Source organism: Acinonyx jubatus, chromosome C2 (assembly GCF_027475565.1).
Source record: "Acinonyx jubatus isolate Ajub_Pintada_27869175 chromosome C2, VMU_Ajub_asm_v1.0, whole genome shotgun sequence".
Lineage (NCBI taxonomy): Eukaryota > Metazoa > Chordata > Mammalia > Carnivora > Felidae > Acinonyx > Acinonyx jubatus.
The window spans coordinates 69,411,730-69,436,151 of NC_069384.1; the positions used below are offsets into that span (position 1 = coordinate 69,411,730).

A 24,422-nucleotide genomic window follows, 5' to 3' on the forward strand; every position below is an offset into this window, starting at 1 on the left:
TGCCTCCTCCCTCACCTGGGGAAGACTGTCCAGTGCACTGTCCTAACACTTTGGGAGGTAAAGTGTGAGGAAGGTATTGCCCGTCCCATGTTTGATGATCCAAGAACATGAGGGCTGCTCAGTCAGAGAAATATTACCACAAGCATGGTTCTTTCTACCTCCAACTTTTGTGTTTGGGCCTAGCTTCTATTTTAGGAATCATTTATTCAACAAGTACTATGCATGCTTACCGTGTGTCAGGCACAAACTAGCCGTGGCTTCCCACCTTCACTTCCTGTCTTGCCTTCCTAGTCTACTCTCCACATCACTCCTCTGCTAAAACCCCTCATGGTGCTTAGCAGAAAATCTGACCTTTCTACTGTGGTTCTCAGGGCCCCACATGATCTGGCCACCATGGCCTTCCTTCTTTCCAATCCTGAAAACACAACCTTGTTCTGGCCTTCGGGCCTTTGCACTGGTTGTTCCCTCCCTCTGCCTGGAGAGCTGTTCCGCTATAGGCATGGGGCACCGTGTGCCCAGTCTCCAGGACAGGAAGGAGTCTGGCATGTGTACACAACTATCTGGTGTGGTTAGAAGGGGGTCAGAGAAAGAAGAGGCCAGAGAGTCAGCGGGTCAGGTCCTGGTATTCCAGCAGGGAGGCTGGATTTTTATTTTACTTTATTTTATTCTAAGTACAATGCAAAGCCCTTGGAGGGTTTTCAGCCTGAGAGTAAGATGACCTGAATTACATTTAAGAAGATCGCTCTGGGCTCTGTGAACATGGATCAGCGGGAGAGCGTGCGTGGAAGCGGGGAGAGCAAAACAGAATAGTGGAGATGGTGAGGGCAGATCCCTGATATATCTATCGAAAAACAGAATCAAGAGTCCCCCTTCCCCACCAAAACAAAGATGCAGAGGGTGAGGGAAGGAGCTGGATATCGAGTGCTTCTAAGTTTCTCATTCAAGTAACAAGTGGTCCTGTTGCCAATTCCTGACGGCAGAGTGGGGTGGGAATTCAGAGTTCTTGTCCCTGTTAAACTTCATCCGGGGTGGTGGGCGTTTGCTGTCTCCCTTAAGGTAAACAAACTCTTCCTGTTCTTAAAGTCTCCCCTGAACTTCTCAGAATCAATCCAGTGGTCTTTCCTCAGGCCTCATTCTTCCTGGCTCCCTCTCCCCTTTAACCTGGATATACCTGGATGAGAAAGCAAGTTCAGGCAGGTTCATGTCAACCTATCTGTAACTTCCTCTGCCCATGCATGGCCAGCTTCCAGACTGCCCCCCTCTCAGCTGCACCTTCAGGCCGCTTCCTGGCTCACCATCTACACTGGATGCTCTTGACCCACTGAGTCTGAGTCTGCCTCCTCTTCTCCACTGGCTTCAGCTGCTGTTGAGGTTCGCCCTTCCAGGCTGACTCTGACCCTGGCTTCCCCCTAGTTCAGTTCCACGTCCGTGACTGCACAATACTTCCGCTGGGACAGGCTGCAGGCTTTACAGTGAAAGCACCTCCAGCGGAGGCAGCCTCTTGCAGGGCCAGCCAGCTCTTTGCCATTGTCCTCGTCATCCCCACAGCCAGGCAGTCCCCAGGCCCTCCCACCTTCCTCTTTTAAATGGCCCTTGCAACGCTCCCTCTCAATTTCCACCGCTCCCATTCTAGCCCATGCCTTGCTTTCAGTGTTTTCCTCCCAACATACCGATACAACGCCTGCCAGCATTCCCAGACTTCTGAACTAAGTCCTGGACTGTAGGAAGGGCAGAGACCCACACGTGGTTCATCCCCGAGTCCCAGCGTCAAGCACAAAGGAACACCGACCAAGCACGCAATACTGCTCCTTCCTCAAGGGCTCTCAGGGCTCCTCAGTGCAGATGTGACAAACACAAATGCCTCAGGCAGGTCTCTCGAGCCCTCCACCATCGGTATGAATCCTCCTTTCCAGTCTGGTCTTCACTCCAGTGACTCTGGACCCTAGCAGGTCTCCCAAATCCTCTTCCCCGGACTTCCCGGCTACTGATCACCTCCATTTGAAAAGTCTTAAGCTTTTCAGTATTTGGGGTTTTGCTGATGCCAAAACCCTACCCCCTCTGTGCTATCCATATCCCAGCCCACACCTTCCTCCTGCCTGGACTACCGGCGCCCAGCAGCCTCTTCACCTCTGCACACCATTCCTTGGGTCGGCATGATCTGCTTGTGACATTTCTTCACTTCTGGTTCACTAACACACCACAGTCTCCCTGGTGACGGGGTTGAGGGGCACCACCGACTTGTGTAGCCCTCATGTGTAGAAAGGGCTCTTGGCCGTGTTTTCGGGTCTACAGATTAGCTAAACTGACACAGACTGACACATCTGCCACACTCCCACAAAGGAAGAGGGAGAAGCCAGGATAGAAACATCTTTGTTCTGCCTGTACCAGATGAACAGGGAACGGGTGGAAGAGGGCATGCACAGACGTTAGAAAGAAAACAAGTCTAGAGCATCAGAATGGGGTACCATCCAACCTCTCCTCCTGTTGAGGGGGTGTTCATACCAACTGCCCCATAACACCGGCCACGTTCCCAGCAGAGTCCATTAAGAATGTCATCAACTCATTTCAGTTTGGGCAATAATTAACAGAGCTACCTCTGGTATCAGTAACATATGGATTGGCATATAGATGAAGTGTAATTCACAATGTCTATATAAAATGCCATTTTTATACATATATACAGACTTATGCTCTTGTGTTGAGCAATTTCCAAAAGAAAATTTTTGTTTGGATCTCCACTCAGCAGGTTGTTCCCATCACTGCTGTCATATCCACATTCTGCCTCTCATCCCTGATCTCAAAAAAACAAAAACAAAAACGAAAACGAAAACAAGGGGCAAGAGCAAGGGACGGAGAAGAGAAGAAGCAGAACACTGCACTGGTCTTAGAGATCCAGAACCATCGGGCTGCTGAGAAAACCGGGGCTGCACGATACCATGGAAACAACAGGTGAATCTGGTCAAATCAGTCTGAATGTTGGCTCCTCCATTTACTGCGTGATCCAAGCTCACCAGGATTCAGTTCCCACAGCTGTAAAAGAGCAGTGCTATCCCTCACAGGACTGTTTTGAGGGTTAAATGGGAAAGCGCCAACCAGACCACATAGGTGCTCAAAGGCTTCAAGTCCAAAGACAGACCCAAACTGATCTCCGTCCCTGGTATTTCCCACTCACACAAAAGCAGGGCGGGCAAAGGGAAGCCACGGAAGAAGGTAATAAGTGGCTAACGAAACCACAACCGCCACCTGTTCTTCGCTCGCTTTGTGAGTCTCTGAGAGAGCAACAAGTCAACTCCAAGAACACTGCTTCCAGCCAGCTGGGCAGGGCTGCTGGGAGACACCGGGACCACCGGGAGGGCACAGACTCCTTCCCCAGCCTCCCAGGACTAGGTATGCAGTCACTGCCCAGCTGGGCACCAAATATCTTTTGTTCTGCCTCTATCCACGCCAGTCAGGTCTTGGGCAGAAAATACCAGTTCAGCATTTGCAGGCCCATCGAGGGAAGCAATAAAAGGGTTCTTGCCAGGTTAAAAGGATGTGGCTTTTAAACACACGCACGCCACAGAGAATCCCTTTCCCCACACCCTTCCTTCTAATTTGGAGCAGTCTCCATCAAAGCAAGCGGGCTCCTCAGAAATCCCTACCGGCACCACTCCCAGCCTCAGCCAGGGGAGAGGTAGCCACACACACTCCCTTCCCTACGGGGCTGCCTCCTGCCCGGCCTTCGTCTTCGCTGCACTGTGTAGTGGTTCTCCCAGCAGCTAAAGCTAGTTGGCCTGAAAAGTTACAGCACTTCAGGGGACAGCGATGGAGCAGTCCAGGAGGGGCTGGGTTCACAGCGCTTCCTTTACTCCAGGGAGCTGCATTTTTCTAAGATTATTATTCCTTGGGCCAGCTGCTCAGCTACTCAGCGTCATTTCCCCTTTGGGTGGGAAAGTTCTTCCCATCCGCATTGATTTTCATTAGGACTTAAGCCTTTCGCTTCCCCTTTCATCTGCAGGTCTCACAATTAAAGCATGGCCTATGGAGCACAAAAATCAAGGCATATAAACTTAAGCGCTCAGAACTGTGGCTCAGAAGCCCTAAGCTGTTAATACACACACCAAGAAAAAGAAAATCTCTAGGACTTGGCATCGTCTCCATCTCCACCAGCTCAAACACCAGCGATGGATCTGAACAGCCAGCAGGATGATAGGTGGGTATGCAAATGGAGGACGTGCAGCCTAATGCTGGCAAACAACCCACAGACGGAACACAAGCAAGGCTACTCAGCAATGAGACCCCCGGACTCTGCCAAGAGGAAAAGGGCTAGAAATGGCCCCCAAGGGAAAAAAGGACATCTCTGGCCCCTGCCATTGATGCCTGTGTATCCAGAAGCCCAAGCCATGAATGCCAGGCACCGACCACCTGTATCCCCACAGCAGAACGGGCTGCAGCAATTTCCCTGACAATCAAAGGAAGCACATCATTTGTAAGACTTGGGGCTTATTACCAGCAGGAGCGAGCACCTCCCCAAACACAAAAACGTTACTGCAGAGCCTGGATGGCCATCTGTCAGGGGTGCTGAGAGGGCAGATACCCACATGGGACTCAGTGCAGACCAGAGGGCCTCTGGAGGTTCTCTCAGTGTTGAGACTTTGCTGCCTTGGGAAGTGACTGATTGTACTTTGTGATACACGGTGGCCAATCAAAAAGGGTCCAAAGAAAATCCTGAGAGGTTATTAGGAAACTCAGACTCACTGAAATCACTTATTGCTGGATTTCTTGTTCGTTGTTTCCTTTTCCCTCTAAGTGACATTGTTTGAGCCACCACCAGAAAACAAGCACAGGACATGCTCGCATCCTCAGCCGTGTTACTAGTGTCTAGCGGTTAACAGGCAATCAATTTCCTTTCTTACTCTCACCGTTCTAACATCCCACCTGAGGCCCAGCCTTAGATCAGCTGAAGAGCAGGTGCATCTTGGGTGGGCTTTGTGGGGGTGCCAGGAGAGACCTGCTCAGGTAAGAGAAATTTTGGACTACTCTGGCTCCGCTACCTGCTCTTGGGACTCCCACATGCATTCTTCCAGAGCCTCATGCACCCGAAGCCTCCATTGCTCTCTGCTCCCAAAATGCATCCAACGGGAAGGTTGCAAAGCCAGGACTAGCAGTGTTACCTGCCATATCTATGAAGAAGTGTGGGTCACTTAGGGCAGGAGGGGAGGATGTCCCAACTAGTAAAGGACATCAGCCCCAATTCTTACCTGCTGAGTCCCCTAGGCTAATTCCCTCCACTGTTCCTCTCCCTGTGTAACACCCAGCTCTCTGTGATGTGTGAGGGGTCCCAGCCCTGAGAAGGAACGAGACTCAAGTGCCAGCCTTATCCAGTCATGTCCCTGCAAGTTAGCATCCCTTCCACCTACCCCTAACAAGGCTGGGGCCCCACAGCTAAGAATGCCTGACCCCCAGCCAGAGAAACCTGCCTTCAGCTCCTGGGTGTCTCCTCTGAAATGGCCTCAATCCCCTACACCCGCTCTCCGTTTAGAAAATTTACAAAATACTATGCGGTGTTCCTTAGTTACTTTTCTAGTGTGAGAAAGTCAGGGAATGTTCTCTTTTATGTTCTTGATTCTTTCTCGTGGAACTTAGAACAATATATGCTGTAAGTTATCTGAAGTTACACAGTGGGTAGGTCTCTGATAGGTCTTTTATAGCTTCTCTCTCCCCTCTCTTCCCTTACTGTTACTCAGTTTCTCAGTCTTGTGCCAGTGCCTTAGATATTCACAAGGACAAGGCATTCTGCAATGATGGGAGTTGACTTTTTCCTGGGAGGTGTATTTTTTTAAAAAACATTTTTCTTATTTAGAGGAAGCATCCCTAGGTTCAATGAAGCAAGCTAATTCCTACGCGAGATAGTGTGTGTGATATGAGAAACTTAAAGTGCCAATTAGTTAGATGAAATCTTCTCAACCTTCACGTGAACTTCAAATCAATGCCTAGTGTTGCAAGCAACCTTGCTTTTCCAGGTAACCCTGAGAGAGAGCATGTGCCTGGTGTCACTCACAGGAAGGCAGTGGCTAACACCACCACATTGCTGACTAGTCAAAGCACTTTCATTTATTTTTACTTTCATTTTGTCACACCATCACTAGAAGGCTAGGAGAAACAGGGATCATTACTTCCATTTCACAGATGGAGAAACTGAGATCAAAAGAGGTGACATTCTCAAGGTCACAATGGTGTCACAGTTAGAATTCCTAGGTCGTTGGCATTTCTTCCAGATCTAAAGAAGGAACTGGATAAAAGTCCAGAGCAGAGGGGGCAGGTCCCTTTCTGAGCAGGATAGGCAGGGGCTATGTATGGAGCAGCAGCCCATTGGGAAAGTAAGGGGAGGCTCAGGGGCAGTCCTGTGTCACCGTTTGCCTCGCAAGGGTTTGCCCTTGTAACTCCCCACCTCCACACTGTCCCCCCCCCCCCCCGCCCCCGTCCCTCCTCTGCTTTTAGAGAGAACCAGTAGAGTGTTGTGTTTCCAACTACATCCTTTGTCCTTTACAATATTCTCAAGGCTAGAACCCTTAAATATCAGTTATTTATCTTTGAAAGTTACGCTCTGTATCTGGAGAGGCCATTTCTCTATCTATAGGAAAAGACTGGGATTGGGGAATTGACGGGAAGATGTTACCACCTCCGAGGTGGGAGAAGCGTCTTTGGAAGGTTGGTGGGGCGGAGGTTCTTTTCTTTTTGTTAAAGGGAGGTGTCGGGGAAGAGGTCCAGGGTACGCCACGGAAGACAAGTTTTCTTCCATGGGTGGGGGGAGAACAGGACGGTCACACCCCCCAGTCCCGCCACCAGCGATGGAGTCCAGGACAGCACTCTCCCCGCTCGCCACCCTCCCTCGCGGCCCACCCCCGGGGTCCCCAGCGGCCCAGGTAAGCGGGGCGGGGGATGGGGGCGGCCGGGACCGAGCGCGCGGAGGGGCCTAGGGCGGGGGATGCGGCCCCGAAGCGCGCCCACGCCCCCCGCCCGGGGCTTCCCGGCGCCCGGCCGCGGCTCTCACTCACCCGCGCTCCCGCCTTGGGGGGCCCGGCGCGAGCGTCCCCGGCGTGTGGCGGCGGCCGGCCCGAGGGCCGTGCGGCTGGGGCCGGGGGGCGCGGGCCCGCGGCGCTCCCGGGGCGGCGTGGGCGGCGTCGGCTCGCGCTCGGGGCCGGGCTCGGGCTCCGGCGGCCGCGCCAGCCCCGCTCCTGCGAGGGGCGCCCGGCTCGGCGCGCGGCGGGCCGGGGAGGGCGGCTGCCCCCACGTCCCGGGGGCGGCCGCCGGCGGCGGCAGCAGCAGCAGCAGCGGCAGCAGCAGCAGCAGCAGCGGGAGCGGGAGCGGCGGCGAGGCCATGGTGGCGGCGCCCGCCCGCGCTCACATGCCCGGCGCGCGGGGCGGGCGCGGGGCGGCCGCGGGTGCGAGGGAAGCGGGCGGCGGGCGCCGCGCGGGGCCGGGGAAGTGAGCGAAGTGAGGCTGCGAGCGCAGTCCCCGCCTCAAAAGTTGTGGGGAGCCGCGGGAGGGCGGCCGGGGCCGGGCGGGCGCGGCGGAGGCGGCCCCGGAGCCGCTACATGCTAATTAGCCCGGGCGGGCCGCGGGCGGGCGGGCGGCTCCTCCTCGGGTTGACATCACCGGCAGAGCGCGGCCGGGCCCGGGGGCGGGGAGAGGGCAGGAAGGGGGCGGGGGCCGGCCGGGGACCGCGGGGTGAGGGCCACGCTGCCGGCCAACTTCGGTCACACTCACACACGCCCTCCCCACCCCCATCACTGCTACTTTGCCACTGGGAGAAAAAATCAGAAAAACCGAGTCCTCCGAATTTCCCAACTCCTTAAATGCACAGTAACTGGGTAAAAAGCAGGTACTGGGTGATGTGATTTGCACTAACTGGATTGTACAAAGTGCTTTGATATGTGAGAGAAGTGGAACCTGTTCCCCTGCTCCTCACAGCGCGCGGTCACTGCCCCTTGCTCGTTTGAACTGCCCTCCCCACCCCCACTCCCGTTCCCGCCACCACCACTACTCCTCTGGGCTGGTGCTGGGTTCGCTTTTGCCAAGCCTAACGCCTCGCCCTGTGGCCAACCCGAGAGTCATCCTATCCCCCAGCGCCTTCTCAAGCCCGGACTCCAACCCCATCGGACCACTGCTCCGATGTGAACTTTGGCTCGCACCAAGAGCTCGGCAGAAATGTCACCTCCCGGACACCCAAACAGGCCGCAGGGAAAAGAAAACTGTGAATTCAGGCACGGCTAGGCAAACTCGTAATCAGAAAAAGGGCCGCAGATCAAAAAATTAAACAGAAGGACACACAGGGATCACTGAATTTTAAATGAAAACTTTCGGGGGAGAAATTCAAAGATTTAATGAAAACAACATTTCCTGGCAAATGAAGTTCCATTTGTGTCCATATCCCTTCCCTTCCCAGTAAATAAATGTCTAAATTTCAGGGACTGCAAGAGTCTTTACTTCTAGGTGAAGAAAGAGGGGCTCAAAATGGGAAAATAATTGACTCAAAATTCTGAAGCTAGACCCAAATATTAAGAGGTTTACCTGTAAAGGACTGTGTGGCATCATTAATTCTGGTCCCATAATACAGAATTTGCAATAATCTAGACGATGTCTCAACTGAAATGGAACACTGGAGTTCCTTGGGGAATCTCTTCAGTTCCACTGGGGACTCCTATCTGACCACCAGATGCTCAGAAAACTATGAGTATGGACTTCCCTTTCAGGCCTGGCTCTGCACCCCATTTCTCCACTCCTCTCTGCTGTCTCCAGAGCTCCATGACCCCCACCTCCAGGGCCATGAGCAGATCATGGTGTCCAGGACAGCTGCAGATGGATCTAGGCCCACTTTCTAGTGATTCAGTCCAAGTGAGTCACTTGGCAGAAAACATAAAGGATACTGTGTATAAACAACCTCACCTTAAAAGGGGGAGTGGGGAGTAACGATTTGGTTTTGTTTTATTTTGTTTTGAACAACCACAAGATAAACCCAACTTGCCAGGGCTCTCACATGGAGTTTCCAGGTCTTTCCAAGAAAGTACCATACAATGATCCCCTGTAAGTAACTTGATTTGCTCTCGTGGCCCCAGCTCAATTTCTCAGGATCCTGTTCTCATATTAACAGGCAGAACTACCCAGCTGTCCAGACGCAGCCAGACAAGCCCCAACAAGCCAAGACACTGCACTCGGAGGTTCTGGTCACCACCACCCCCTCCCTTCCTCGGAGTACATTTCACATAGGATGGGCGCCCTCCCAGGCAACCAGTAACAACATTTAAGGGTTTAATGGCTTCTCATGTGGATTCAGAGATCCCGCTAGAGAGTCTGCGTTTCATTACCAAAGCCCAAGGAGCAAACATGCACGTGGGACATGTCCCTCCCTTTTGGGCACCACAGATCTCTCTCTCTCTCTCTCTCTCTCTCTCTCTCTCTCTCTCATCTCCTCTCTGCCTTCTAAGAGAAATAACCAAGCACACGTCATGTCAGCTGGGAAGGGCTTAACCTGTGGAGGAGGAGGGGAAGATGCAGGAGAACCTGGAAAGACTGAACACGGTGAAATGGACCCTGGCACTTTTTCATCTCCTTCTAGGACAGAATAAGAGAAAACAGCAGGAGAGACTTGGAGGCAGATAGAACCTTAGAAAAAGTAGTCAGCTTGGTCTTGGAGCCCTGGCTTCTTGTCCTGACTTTACCATTGTTTAACTGTGTGATCTCAGCCTCTGTTTCCTCATCTGCGAAACAAAGACTGTCTGAGATGATTGCTAAGGAGTGCTCCAGCTCTGGTGTTTTAGGGTTCAGTAAAGACCTCTGACACAGTTAGCAAGGAGATATGAAACAGGTGTTTAAGGACATTTGTGGTGTTTCCTTCCCAGGGATATATAAATCCAAATAAGATTTTTGGTCACCCTAGATGGCTTCGAAGAGGCCCTATCTGGAGCCAGGGGACAAATCAGATGACCTTTCAGATGTTTCCCAGCACTAGGAATCTACTGATCTAAAATGAAACAGTCGGGAAGCCAGCTTGGACCTGGTTCCCAGATGGCGTGAGTTAGGAGTCAGGCATTCCTAACCTCTCCATGGGTGGGAGTGGGGACACTCCGAAGTGGTTGACAGTGAACTCAGCAGTAAGCCAGGTGTCTCTACCACCCAATACTGCATGTGGTCAGAGTTTCTGCAGGGGCTTTCTGTCTCTGCCTGCGTTGGTTAAATGAGGTTTAGGCCAAACTGCAGGACTACAGGCCCCAAGTGCTACAGCCTCACATCACAGATGTTTTCTTCTTCTGGTTCTCCTAACAGCCTTAGGCACTGACGTTCAGGTCAGCGGCTTGCTCTTTTCCACACAGCCTTCCAAGGATCCACACCATGGCAGCTCTACCATTCTCAATGTATGGCTTCCAAGGTTGCCCTTGGAAGTGACATCCCAATCAGCCAGAGGTGAAAAGAACATGGAGGTGTGAGCATGGGAGGTTTTAAAGGGCCAGGCCTGGAAGTGGCATCCTTCACTTCCTCTTACACCCCACTGGAGAGAACATGGTCACATGGCTCACCAAACTGCAAAGGGGTCTGGGAAATACAGTCTAGCCATATGGGCAAAGAAGGGGAGAAGGGATGTGGGTAGACAGCTAGCAGTCTGTGACCTACCACTCACTATCAGAAGGGCAGGGGAAGGAACGGGAGGGTAAAGGATTTTCATTGCTCTGGCCTCAGTTTCCTCCCTCATAAAACAAGGGTGCTGAGTCAGATGATCTCTGAGGGCCCATCTGCTTTAGCATTCTGTGGTTCCAAGAGCTGATGAAATGTCCTTCTGCACCAAAGTAAACAAGCCTACAGACTCCTGCTGCAGCTTATCCTTGGCCTGAGGAGCTGTCCTCTGCCAACTGGTGTGGCTGGTGCGACCCCGTAGAGAGGGCTTTGGGTTCTCTCCAAGTTCCGTTCCCAAACTGTTCTCACTCCTTGGCCAAGTCCAGTGGTCTCTGTTGGCCTCAGTCTCCCCACCTGTAGAGTGGGGAGAGAAATCATTACCCTTTGCTGCATCCCCGGGTTGGTCTGAGGATGTGATGAGATCACTGTCCAGAAGGCACAGAGCTCTTCCAACTGAAGCACTCCACAAGATGCTCTAATTGTAACCAGAGCCTTTAATAACACTGCACTCTGCTCAGGCCTGATGTGTGCCCAGATCCTTAGGAAAGCGCCTGTAGGATTCGTGGCAGTGTGGGGTGGCATTGCCATGGATGGGATACAGTGGTGGCTGCATAGCAGTCACATCACAGGACTAGGATCCCTGAGGGCTGAGATCAGCCAGCAGACACCTGGATTGAGCTTCATCCGGGGGTGGTGAGCGGGGCCCAGACAGCACCGTCTCCTCTGGCGTGCTCCTCTTCTATGTACTCATCACCCCATTATACCCTGAGTCTGTTTAGTCATCCTCTCGTTGGGTTGTCCCCTGCCCCCATCCCCCAATTTATGAGCTGCTTTCTGAGAAGCTCCATGCCTCATTCATCTCTGTATCCCCAGACTCCAACACAGTACCTTCTTTCTTTTATTTAGTCATTCAACAAATATTTACTAAGTGGCTACTTTGTGCCTAGCATTGTGCTGGATGCTGGGTGAGTCTCAGACTTCATAGGCCTTAAAGGTTTGGAGAAGACAGACAGTAATCAAAAGAACATAAATGTAAATTTGTCATTGTGGAAAGTGCCCGGAAGGAGAACACTTGGGAGGGGTCTTCAGTTTTCCTGTAAACCTGAGATTGAGCCACCCTCTGAAAGCCGAATAGGCAATTAATAGACTGTTCATCAGGCAAAGGAGAGCAGGGATACTATGTGCAAAGGTCCTGAGGCAGGAAGAACTGGGATAAATGTAAAACACCAAAAGAAAACTAATGTGGCTGGAGCACAGAGTGAGGAAGAGGGAGGGAAGTGAGGTTTGAGATCTTGATAGCAACCAGATCAGACAGACCCTAACAGCTAATTTCAAAGGTTTTTGCTTTACATTAAGAATTTAGGGAAGTCATTTTAAGGCTTTAAGTTGGGGAGGTAGGGTGAGGTGGGAGTGGAAAAGAGAAAGGGGGTGAGGAGTGACATGATTTGCAACAGAATAATAAATCATTATTCTGGCTATGATAAGGGGAATGAAGGACTTAGAAACAAGAGCTGATGTCTGAACTCTTGGAGTCCAAGTGAGAAATTATAATTCTTGGACAAGGATGATAGAAATCAGTTCACAGAAGAGATCTGAGATTGTACGAGGCAAAATCCATAAGATATGTTGATGGATGTGGAGGATGAGGGGGAAGAGGTCAAAGATTTCCTGAGTTTTTAGCCTTCACGACTGGCTGGATGGTAGTACCATTCACAAGGAGAGGAAACAGCGTAGGACAACTAGATCTTTGAGGTTAAGATCATTAACTTTGTTTTGGACTTGGGTCTGGGTGACTCTGAGATATCTGAGTAGCAATGTCAAGTGTGCATTCAGATGTGCAGATGTGGAGCTGAAAGGAGAGGTCCAAGTCTGCGGTCCAGATCTGGACACAAGGGAATGAGATCACCTAGAAAAGAGAGCACTATGGTAAGTGAAGAGAACCTAAAAATGAGCCCTGGGGCCACAAGATGAAATGGCTGGGGAGAGGAGACTGAGCCAGGAGGAGATGGGGAAGGAGCCATCTCCTCCCACAGATGTGGGAGGAGACCCAGGAGAAAGTCACGTCACTGGAGCAAAGGGAAGGAGATGTTGATTAACAGTATGTGACCCTGATGAAGGGTCAAGTAAGGTGAAGACCGAAAATACCCATTGGCTTTAGCAACATGGAAGTCCCCTCTGACCATAATAATAAGGAAGGTATGAATGTAGCAATTGGAGCAGAGGCAGCAACAGAGTAGGGAGGGGCGGGAAATGAAGAAACCACACTGGTAAGATGATGTATCAAGAGAGTCTGGCTTTGAAGGGGAAGAATGAAGGAGTAGGGAAGTTTTCCTTACTTTTAGGGGAAGAATTTGAACATGGAAAGGGTCTATGTGGGAGAGAGAAAATCAGAGCTCTATGGAAGAGAAAAGATGGTGGTCAAGATAAGGTTTCTGAGAAGCAGGAGGAGATAGAATTCCTAGCACAGGCAGAGGGACTGGCCTTGGAAGGAGGAAAAGAGGAGAGGGGGCACAGCGAAGGGGTCTGGATTTCTGGCTGAGGACTTCCATTTTCCTTATTAAATAGCAAATATAAGATATCTGCTAAGTGTGAAGGGACTGAAGCAGGAGCAGGGAGCTGAGGGATTTGAAATTCTGAGGAACACAAATATATTCATTCACTTCCTGCGGTTGCTATCACAAAGAACCACAAACCTGGTGGCTTAAAACAACAGAAGTTTATTCTCTCACAGACCTGGAGGCTGGAAGTTCAAAATCAAGGAGTCAGCAGGGCCAGGCTCCCCCCTGAAGGCTCTAGGGGAGAATTCTTCCTTGCTTCGTCCTAATTTCTTTATTTTTTTTTAAGTTTATTGATTTTGAGACAGAGAATGGTAAAGGGATAGAGAGAGAGAAGGAGAGAGAGAATCCCAAGCAGTCTATGTGCTCACAGTGCAGAGCCTGGTGCGGGGCCCGATGTCACCAACTGTGAGGTCACAGCCTGAGCCGAAATCGTGAGTCAGATGTTTAACCGACTTAGCCACCTAGGCACCTCGCTTCATCCTAATTTCTGGTGGTTGCCAGTGATCCTTGGTATTCCTTGGCTTGTGCACACATCACTGTAGTCACATGGCCTTCTCCCTTCATGTCTGTGTCTCCACATGGCCTTCTTAGAAGGACAACAGTCATTGGATTTAGGGCCCAGCCTAATCCGGGATTGTCTCCTTTTCACTTGATTACATCTGCAAAGACCTTTTCAAGTAAAGTCACATTCACAGGTACCAGGGGTTAGGACTTGAACATATCTTTTTGGGGACACCAGTCTACCCAGGACGATGAAGATGTTTAGAAATAGTTGTAGAGTGAGAGAAACGTGCTAGAATACCCAGCTCTGTCAAGGGTTCACGGATGTTAGTGGAGAGCGTCCAGCAGCACTAGCTGTTCCCAACTTGCCCCTCGTTGCTGACCAGTGTCCAGCATCCCTGGCCTGAGCTGGAGCACCTTAGCCTGTCCCACTTCGGGGTAGATTCCCTCCCACCAGGAACAAAGACTTCTGACCTCCCTTGACATCCCCTCCCCTCCTGTCTCAGTCTCTCCATCCCACTCAGTATAAGAACCTCTGGAAACAGAAGCAACCAACCCTGGAAGCACGTGGCTTACAACAGAGGAGGGAGGATTTAAGCCCCCCCCCCCCCGGCACACTTAGTACACCAGCACCATTTTTGTTCAGAGACCCAGAAACAGAAGAAGCCTACTGTCCCCTTTCTGAAATGTCAGGAATGGTTTCATTTTGCCCAGGTCCAGCTGAGCTGCTTGCTGGACCCCAGGCCTCGGGAGCCCTCGCTGCATATCCACCAGCTGGTGTATTTGCCTTGAGGGCCAAGGTGAGATATAAACACCACAATTCCACCGCAAACCACTGGGACCTCCTCCAGGGAGGAAGGCTTGCTCATGGCTTGGCCAGGCTCCCAAGCATCATGTACGGCAACCCTGAGTTCTAACTTAGACAGCTTGGGGTGGGTCCTCGAATGACCTTCCGTTTCTTGTCTGCCCATCTGAAAGGACCACTGCATTCCAAATAACATTCCTCCGATAAAATCGGTTACACACTGGAAACGTCAATGAGCCAGGAACATTCTCCGACGCAACAGGATTTTGATAAAGTGGTCTTATTTTGCAAAATCTTCCAGCATGAAAAATCCTCCCCGGAGCAGGCAGGGAAATTCCTAGGATGCCAGGACACTGGGCAAAGTGGCCAGGGCCCTAGGGAAAGAGCAGAACACTCAGAGGTGAACTTCCTACTGCGGGCAGAGGGGCCTGGGGTTTCAGGCATCATTTCATTCAGTCAATAAGTCGATACCTATTTGATGAGTGCCTCCAAGTGCCGGGCCCTGATCCAGAGTCACTGGGGAGCCAATGTCTTCATGTGATTGCAAAGCTCCTCTGCCTTTCAACAAGCAGCGGCAATCCAGTGGTGATCAGGTGCAAGACCCACACCTTTATCTCTCAGCTGGATTCCCCCTGTCCCCTTGCCGCTCCTCTTTGCCTTGTGCTGTGAGTCTGGGGGGTTTCACCTTCCTCTATGGCTCCTTGGGCTCCCCACTTGCCCCCTGCCATTCTTTTGGCCTTTCTCTTTTGCTTTCTGTCCAAAGGTGTCTCCTCCATGGGGCTGTTTCTGCTTACTTCCATCTCTACTTTTCTTCACATCTCACTCTGCATCAGTGAGTGCCTCCCTGGTCATCCGTGTCCCTACTTCTCCATCAGGCTCTTTTTTTTTTTCTCTCTTTCTCTCTCTTTGTATGGTTTTCTGCCAATCACCTACCTCATGCCTGATCTTTCTGTCCTTCTCTTTTCTGTTTCTTCTCTTTAACACACCGTTACTTAGAACGAAAGGTGTTTAAAAAAAATATTTGTGTTATCAACTTTTACATTTGCTGGGTTTTTTTAAAGTCATTGGAAGACCATGTGTACTTCTGTGTTGTCTGAATTTCTCACAAGGGCATGAGCAACTATTTGAAACTTTTTATTAAAATATGATCTACAGGGGCACCTGGGTGGCTGTCAGTTAAGCATCTGACTTTGGCTTAGGTCATGATCTCACAGTTCATGAGTTCCAGCCCCGTGTTGGGCTCTGTGCTGGCAGCCCGGAGCCTGGAGCCTGCTTCAGATTCTGTGTCTCCCTCTCTCTGCCCCTCCCCAGCTCACAATCTGTCTCTCTCTCAAAAATAAATAAACATTAAAAAATGTTTTTAATAAAATATTATATACATAGAGGGGTGCCTGCGTGGCTCAGTTGGTTGAGCATCCGACTCTTGATTTTGGCTCAGGTCATGATCTCACAGTTTGTGGGTTCGAGCCCCGTGTCGGGCTCTGCGCTGACAGTACAGAGCCTGCTTGGGATTCTCCCTCTCCCTCTGCCCCTCTCCCCCTCAAAATAAATTAAACTTCAAAAAAATAAGCAGAGAGAAAAGTACACCTGTGCCATAAATATGCCATGCGGAGCTCAATGAACAGAGCTTTTGTGTGGTTAGCGCTCAAAGGGAGAGATACCCATGTTCCCTTCCACTCTCCACCCCCACGGGTCACTGCCATCCCGAGTTCTTTCAGCATGGGTTAAACTAAATAACAGTTACATTATGAGTCTCATGATTTATCTGTTTTTAACATTTGGAAAAAAGGAATATTTGAAGCTGTGGCTTCTAATCTCTGACCCACTGTGGACAATAAAAGATAAGTAAATCTCTCAAAGATAATAAATAATTAAAAAAAGATAATAAATGTCTCAAAATGTCCTGTTTCCAAAGGTCTTTGTTTCACATGAGCAAGCGGAAACATCGGGCCTGTGACATCTTTTGCTCCTTCCGAGTGGCCTCAGGAGTTGGGGGCTCCTTGTCAAGACAGCAGTAAAAACTCTACTGACTGAGCTGCAGGGACCTGAGCGATAGGCCCAGGACCTGCAAGAGGAGGGATGTGCCTGCAGAAGACACACAGAAGGCCAAACCCGAACTCATCTTCGGACACCAGCCCAGTGCCCTCTCCTCTACCTTGAACCATCCCCACTTTGTAAGGAGAGGATTGGAAGAGTGTGGGACAGGAAACAGGGCTGCATGCCTGCTAGCGGAGCAAATCTAAGGCTGGGTGCTCTGTGCTCTCTGCCAACAGGGGGTCATTTACTCGTGTAGGGAAACGGGTGCTGTCCACACACTGGTGTGGAGGCAGGCTAGGAACACACCCAGTTCTTCCTCCCCACCCAACCCAAATAGATCCTGTGCTCTCAGGGGCGCCTGCCTGGGTGGCTCAGTCAGTTAAACGTCTGATTTCCGCTCAGGTCATGAACTCGTGGTTCATGAGTTGGAGCCCCACGTCAGGCTCAGTGCTGACAGCTCAGAGCCCAGAGCCTGCTTCGGATTCTGTGTCTCCCTCTCTCTCTGTTCCTCCCCTGCTCACACTCTGTCTCTCTCTCTCTCTCTCAAAAATAAAGAAAGATTTGAAAAAAGAAAAAAAACAAAACCTGGGCGCTCAGGCTCACACTCTGCAGGGACCTCTCCCAACACTTGCAGCCCTGTGCTTGGTGCTCTGGGGAGCCAAACCTACAGGGTCCCTGCCCTTGTCTGAGTGGGGAGAGAAGGGTGGTCTGAATGAGAGAGAGCAATTTGGGAAGAGGCCACATGTGTGAGAAGGGTTCTGAGCAGGATCTCCTGCGGAGATGGAGAAATGAATGAGAGTATGAAAACTAGGCATCAGACAGACCAGTGATTCTCAATCCTGGCTGGGTATTACAATTGCCAAGTGAGTTTTTACAAAATGCCAGTGCTTAGAACCCACCTACATAATCCAAATCTCTGGCTATGGGGCTGGGGCATCAGTAGTCTTCAAAAGCTCCCAGATGATTCTAATGTGCATCCAAGGTTGAAAACCACTGCCTTAAACTTAGTGCAGTGGGCAGGAGAGACTCAGTGTAAGCTTACAGCAGTAGAGGGATGTGATCAAAGTGGTTGCTCAAGAAGCATTTAGTGAGCACCTACTCAGTACCAACAGGCACCATGCTAGGCTCTGAGGTGAGGAAGATAGATATAGTCTCTGCCCTCGACTGGCCAGCTGATTAGGAGAAAGTACAGACCTACAAGTAAGTAGAAGAAGTTATTTTACAAAAGTATGAAGCAAGTCCTCTAAGAACATTGAGGATTTTCTGGAGAAGCTTTCTTAGAGAGGTAATATCAGAATTCTTTTCTGAAGGAGTTTGTCGAGCAAAGAAAACAAAAGAGAACATTTTCAGTGCAAGAGAGAGTATATGACACGGGTGCTGAGGACTACAGCAGGGACAAGACTCTGGAAAGAATGGTGAAAGCAAACACCAAGGCCCTGATTCTACTTGAGCTCTCAGTATCTGAGAGATGAGCTCAGGAAGGAGGAGGTAGGGACACCAGTGAGGAGCCTCAGTAGTGATTCAGACAGGAAGTGATGGAGGCCTGGACCAAAGAATTGATGGCGGGAATGAAGAAGAGTGCAACCCAAGAGACATTTCCAAAAAGGGCAGCAGAGGGACACCGGGGCAGCTCAGTTGGTTGGGCATCCGACTTTGGCCTAACTCATGATCTCGCTGGTCCTGAGTTCTAGCCCCACGTTGGGCTCTGTGCTGACAGCTCAGAGCCTGGAGCCTGTTTCAGATTCTGTGTCTCCCTCTCTCTTTCTCCTCTTCCCCTACTTGCACTCTGTCTTTCTCTCTCAAAAATAAATAAATATTTAAAAAATTTTTTAAAAAAGGGGGGGCAGCAGAATTTGGTAGCAGAACAGATGTAAGGAGAAAGAGAGAGACAAAGACAAACTAATTTTGGACAGCAGGACAACACGATACCATGGCCTTTGCAAAGATGGGACACCAGGTAGATTATATGAATTTCACCCAACTCCAAGACATCCACATGGAGATGTGTTCAAAAGGTTAACTGAAGGGCAGAAGCTGGAAGCTGGATTGTAGAAGGTAAGGAGGGAAAGTAAGGAGAGAAGGTGAAATATCCAGGTGTAAACCCTCTCTATACCAGTCATTTGGACATAAAAGAAAGAAAAATGGGATGGGACACAGCAGATCAGGCAAAGGTGTGTATTTGCCAGGACTGACCCGTGGGTGGTGGAAACAGGAGGAATTAGGAGGAAACAGGGGTTGCTGAGGAGCTAGGTCCATGAGGTACAAAAGCATGGCATACAACAAAAGAGGGGAATTTACCTTTAGGAAGGATGGGTGTTTCTTCATGGGGACACAGATGTCTGAGAAAACTCATTCCCAAGGGCCTGGATCCAGGTCAATACTCTCTAAAGCAGAGGGCAGGAAACTGTTTCCATAAAGGGCCAGACAGTCAATATTTTAGGCGTGTGGGCCATATGTTCTCTGTCACAACTGCTCACCTCCGCTACAGTAGTGCATAAGCAGTCACAGACAATATGTGACTGAATGGGCAGAACTGCAATAAAACCTTATTTTGAGGGGTGCCTGGGTGGTTCCTGAGATTGAGTCCCCTTGGGATTCTCTCTCTGCCTCTCCTGTGCACACGCTCACACTCTCTCTCTCTCAAAATAAGTAAATAAACATGAAAAAGAATTTAAAAACAGGCAATGGTTAAAATGGCTCATTTTATGAATTTCACCTCAATTAAAATAACAACAAGCCCCGCCCTCGATTTGACCCAGGGGGCTATAGTTTGCCAATGCCTGCTCTAGAAGTAAAGGATGAGCAGCTGAGGACTTACAGAGAGAAGAGAAGAGCTGGACTTTCTTCCACGGGGACTGTGGACTGTGAGCAACGAATGATCTGAGTTCAAATCAAGATCTGCCGCTTACCAGCTATGAGATCTTGAGTACATTACTTCATTTTCCTGAGCCTTAATTTCCTCATCTGTAAAATAGGGGAAACAGCAGTACCTACCTCACTGAGTTGTTCTGAGGATCAAACAAGACGATGCATATGGGTATCTAGTATAACACCTGGTTCAGGAAAGATTTTATTTAATTTTTAAGGATTGACCATGAATTGCAGGACCCCAGCTGCAATTGAGTACCATGACCATGGAGCCCTAGCAACCTAAGGGGTGGGACTGGAAAGAAGGGAGGATTTGGGGGCTGGGGCAGAAAGCAAGGGGAGGGTTGCACTAGCTAATGGCAGAGAGAACAAAACATATATATCCAGGTCTACAGATAAATAGACCCACAGCTGCAAGCAAACACACACACACACACACACACACACACACACACACACCTGTGCACTCACATGCACACCAAGGTGATACAACCCAACTCCACTGTTCTTAGTGGGATGAGGTTGTGAGATGCTTTGTCTCTGGCTAATCAGTGTGGCCCATGGGGAAGTGCCTCCCTGCAGGGCGGTTTATTGGACCCCGGCACAGACCAGCTTACCTCGCCAGCACACATCACATAAAGCTCTGGTCTGGGAGTGCTAACGCCTATCACAGAGGCTGGAGATAATGAAGACAACTAATCTCAGATTCGGGTCAGCCCAAAGCCTTTCCACCTGTACTTCTCAAACTTGAGAGAATCGCCTGGGGAAGAAGTTGCTTAGGCTGATTCAGTAGATCTGATTTAGTAAGTCTGGCAAGGGCCCAGGAATCTCGATTTAGCAAAAAATCCCAGGTGATTTCTTACCTTGGTGATCTGAGAACCACACTTTCAGAAATAAGGCTTTGCCCCCTCATCTCTGAACACAGCTGTATGATAGAATGATGGGATCCTCAAATTCGTTCCTGGAACTGCAGCCAGAGAGCATGATCCACCCCTATCTCTTACACTTCTAGCTACTGCTTGTGGGGAAAAGATAAGCTCAGGCCGGGTGTCTTGGGGTAACATGACTAATTCTAAAACAGACGTGAAGATTTTCCAGGGCACTGGGTTTCCCCAGAAAAGTAAAACTTCAGTCCAGAGATGAACTGATCTAATCTCTTCAGTCGATTAGAAAATCTTGCAGGTAATTACTCTTCTTAGAACACTTTGGTTGAAACATCCAAGTGCAGTCTATTCCAAGCCCCGTTCCTCTCTTCCTGGCCATCCAAGAAGTCTGTGCCCAATTATTGCTTCTTCATCCTAGAACACTCTGCTTCCAGCACCTACAGACTGAGCTACAAAGCAACTGCTGTCATCTGGTTTCACAGTTTCTTCCTTCCTTCCTTTCTTTCTTTCTTTCTTTATTTCTTTCTTTCTTTGAGTTTTGCACATATAGACTTCAATACTTACCAAGTGAGTGACTGAAAAAATCCATGATAGGTTGGATAAGTTGACAGAGCACATAAAAAAGATTTAAAACCACGAATTGGGATGATTTATAACTGAAGGTCTTTCAATCTGGTTAGGCAAAAAAGACCACAGGTCATGAATAAAAGAGCGCCTGAACCATAATCGCTGTCACTCACTGCACACACACACACACACACATGCATGCATGCAAACCCACACAATTTATCTCAATAAATGCCATTCTTTTGGGGTGCCTAAGTGGCTCAATTGGTTAAGCGTCTGATTCTTGATTTTGGCTCAGGTCATGATCTTAGGGTTTCGTGAGTTGCAGCCCCACGCTGGGCTCCATGCTGACTGTGCAGAGCCTGCTTGGGATTCTCTCTCTCTCCCTCTCCCTCTGCTCTTCCCCACTCTCAAAATAAATAGATTTTTAAAAAACTTAAAAATAAATACATGATATTCTTTCAAGTTAGCCCTTTGAGAGGTCCTGTCAGTCCTCAAAATGTGTTGTGTTGGAACCTCAACTTTGGAAATTGCCTCAAGAGTCAGTTGGCTCTGTGCTCACCCTTCATTTTTGACCCAAAGAAGAAAATTTAGCTTGATTGGTCCCCTTATTCCCAGACTGGGTCCCTAGTGATTTGGGGGTGCTTCCAGAATTCAAATGAACCCTCAAGGAATAAAAATTTGCCATTCATTAGAATATTCACAGGCTCTGAAGAGAATACTAAACATGGAATTCTATGCACAATTTAAGGAATGGCAGAACCATTGGATCAAGTGTGGTGAAACAACATGGAACAGATTAGGAGATTCACTCATTTGCCATCAATAAGGAACCCACTCCAGCTGTTTACATCCTGAGCACAGTGGCAGAGGGTGGCAGACAGCAGCCAGAGGCCCACCAAACCTGGTTCCTCTCCTTCCTGAACACACAGCCGCTCTGTATTTCCCAGTCAGTCTTTCCTTTAGACAGTCTATATGTCTAGTTCTGGCCAATGGAGCATAGGAGGAAGTGACATGAGCCCTTTTAGCCCTGGGCCCGAAAACTTCTACGGCATCCTCCACGTGTCCCTTTCTTCTTCCACCTACCAGCTGGATGTTGAGAATTCAGGGGAAGACCCTGCCTGCCTAGACAATGTTTGACTGCTAAACAGAAGGAACCTAGGTCCCTGAATTACAGTGAAGAGAACGCTCATCCCCTTCTCACTTATATCAGACTGGGACATGAGCCAGAAATAAATGTGTAAAGTGTCAAGTCAATGAGATTTGAGGGCTATTTGTTGCAGCAGCAAGTCTACCCTGACTGATACAGACACACATAGTTACACAGAATAGCCCATCTGATAAGCAGCTCAGTTAGAAGCTGACACTGCCATTTGGAGCATCTGCCCTTGTGACTTTCAGTTTGGGGTTCATATCTGAAAGCAGGGCTGTTTTCTCCATCTTCGACCTATTATCACATATGCTGCAGGTCACATCACAAAGATCAGTGTTCATCAAGCCCTTCTGCTGGCTGCTGGGGGATAGCTACTAATCCTTTGAAATGCCACTCACCCTCAAGGCTTCCCAAAGTGAATCTGATGTAGACCACAGGGCCCCTATTTTAAGCCAGGTTTCACATTTGGTGAGTCCAGCTTCTTTTATATAGTGACTTCTCTAACAGACAGGAAAGTGCATATACACACAGATACAGACACACAGACACACACACACACACACACACACACTTGTGTTTTCAAACAAAAAATAAAACAGGGAAAAGCCCAGGCTCTCCGTTAGAGACTCATTTATAGAACTCCTTCTGCCTCACCACCTTAGTGAATGGTGGTGAGGGTCAACTGCTATCCAACCTCCACTCACTCCCAGCCCATCAGACTAGGGAACAGAGAAAGGGTACCAGCCTCGATGCTGCAAGATGGGCTGCCTGCCCAGGAGCACAGCCAACTGGGGACCCCCTGATGCTGATGGGCCTTTCTTGCCATCTGCTTCGCCTTTTACTTGAGTGTGACCTTCTCCCCAAGAAGAGTACCTTGTCAAGAGTCAGGGGCTTATGTCTCCACTCACTGCCTCAAACTGACAAACTGGCATCTATTTCTGCTCACGAGGCCCCTCAAAGGAGCCCAGGCACATCTCCCAGATGCAGGGATGCTGAGCAGTGTGTGATGAGTACAGACTTCGGCATTCCCCTGTCTGTGGAAAAGTGCAAACAGTACAGAATTACTGCCCTTCCTCCCCCCCACAACCCATGTAACCACTATCTGATCTTCTCCTCCTGGGCTCTATGTGGACACCGAGGGGATAAGACATAGCAAGAAAGTGGGTTATTTGCTCTAGAGTAAGTCTTGGTTCAAATAAACTGGTGAGTAGGTTTTTTGATATTTAAGAAAAACACCCAAGGCTCTGGGAAGGGAAGGGAAGGGAGAAGCTTGAGAGGAGAAGCGGTATAGGAATGTGGCCAAAGAATCTGATAAGCTGAGGGGGTGATGGGGAAGCGCAGATTGAAATGGCAGGAGGCAACTCTGCCCGCTCGCCTTGCTCTTGCGCATGCGCAGATTTCCTGCTGCCGGCTAGCGAAGGTGTGTCCCACTATGTCTGCGGCTGAAGCAGTAGGACTCCACTCTGCTATGAAATTTCAGGCTAGTAGACGCCAAGAATCAGTGCAATGATTCGTGGATTTTTTTTTCTTTCTGTGTCCCCCCTCCCCCCCCCCCCCCCCCCCAGTTAAGTGGCATGGAATCAGCAGCGCTGGTAGAAGAACCCTTTTATGACACCTCCTCCACCTTTATTTCCTCCCCCCCAAAAATGTGCATCTCATCTTAGTTAGTACTCACAATGCCACTTGGAGTCAGGAAGGACTTATAATTCCCATTCCACAAAGAAGGACATCAAGGATCAGAGAGGCTAAAAAGCCTCCCAAAGATCGCAGAGCTGATAAGTGGTAGAGCCAGGATTCAAATGGAGATTTGCTTCCCCAAATCCCATGAATTTGCAACTACACCAAACTCCCTCCAAGTGAATCCACTTAAGAGTCAAAGGTAGGAAGAAGAGTCATTAGGCTGAAGGGAAGACCTTGCATTCTCTTGCTTTGGTCCTTCTGTCTCGTTTGTCCTTGAACTTCATTCTGCTGTTTCACAAGACTTTCCATATCCTCTGCCCAACCTGGTTCAAAACCCACTTCCCCAAAAAGTCTCCTGGATGTCTTCCTCCCTCCATGTCTCCTCAGCATGTGTGAATTCAACTTGTAGAGTGTCATTTGGCTGTATGCTGCACTGCTGTGTGGCTGTGTACCTCCATTGTCTCCCTGGTCCTCAGCCCCCAAAGATGGCCCTGAACCTATGAAACATTTCTTACATGGTCAAAGGAACTTTGCAGATGGAGTTCAGCTAAGGACCCTGAGATGGGGAGAATATGCCGGATTATCCAGTGAGCCCAATGTCATCGCACGGGTCCTTGAAGGCAGAAGGGATGTGAAGGTGATCTGGCTGCGACATCTGTCACCCCGTTGATAGCCAGGGTTGATTTGGCTGATCTGGCTGGCTAGACGGGTGTGTCCCC

At 49.7% G+C, this 24,422-nt stretch overlaps 1 protein-coding gene across 2 annotated transcripts in view; it reads right to left on the reverse strand.

Annotated features, from left to right (window-relative positions):
* Positions 1-7,503, reverse strand: part of HEG1 (heart development protein with EGF like domains 1) — an 89,865-nt gene extending 82,362 nt beyond the window's left edge. The window contains exon 1 of one of the 2 annotated variants that reach the window (XM_053220963.1): positions 7,038-7,503. In XM_053220963.1, the coding sequence (XP_053076938.1) occupies positions 7,038-7,362 (325 nt within the window). In that variant the 5' untranslated portion in view covers positions 7,363-7,503. The remainder of the gene's footprint in view (positions 1-7,037) is intronic. The other variant, XM_053220964.1, reaches the window with a different exon arrangement.
* Between the last annotated feature and the right edge of the window lie 16,919 nt (positions 7,504-24,422).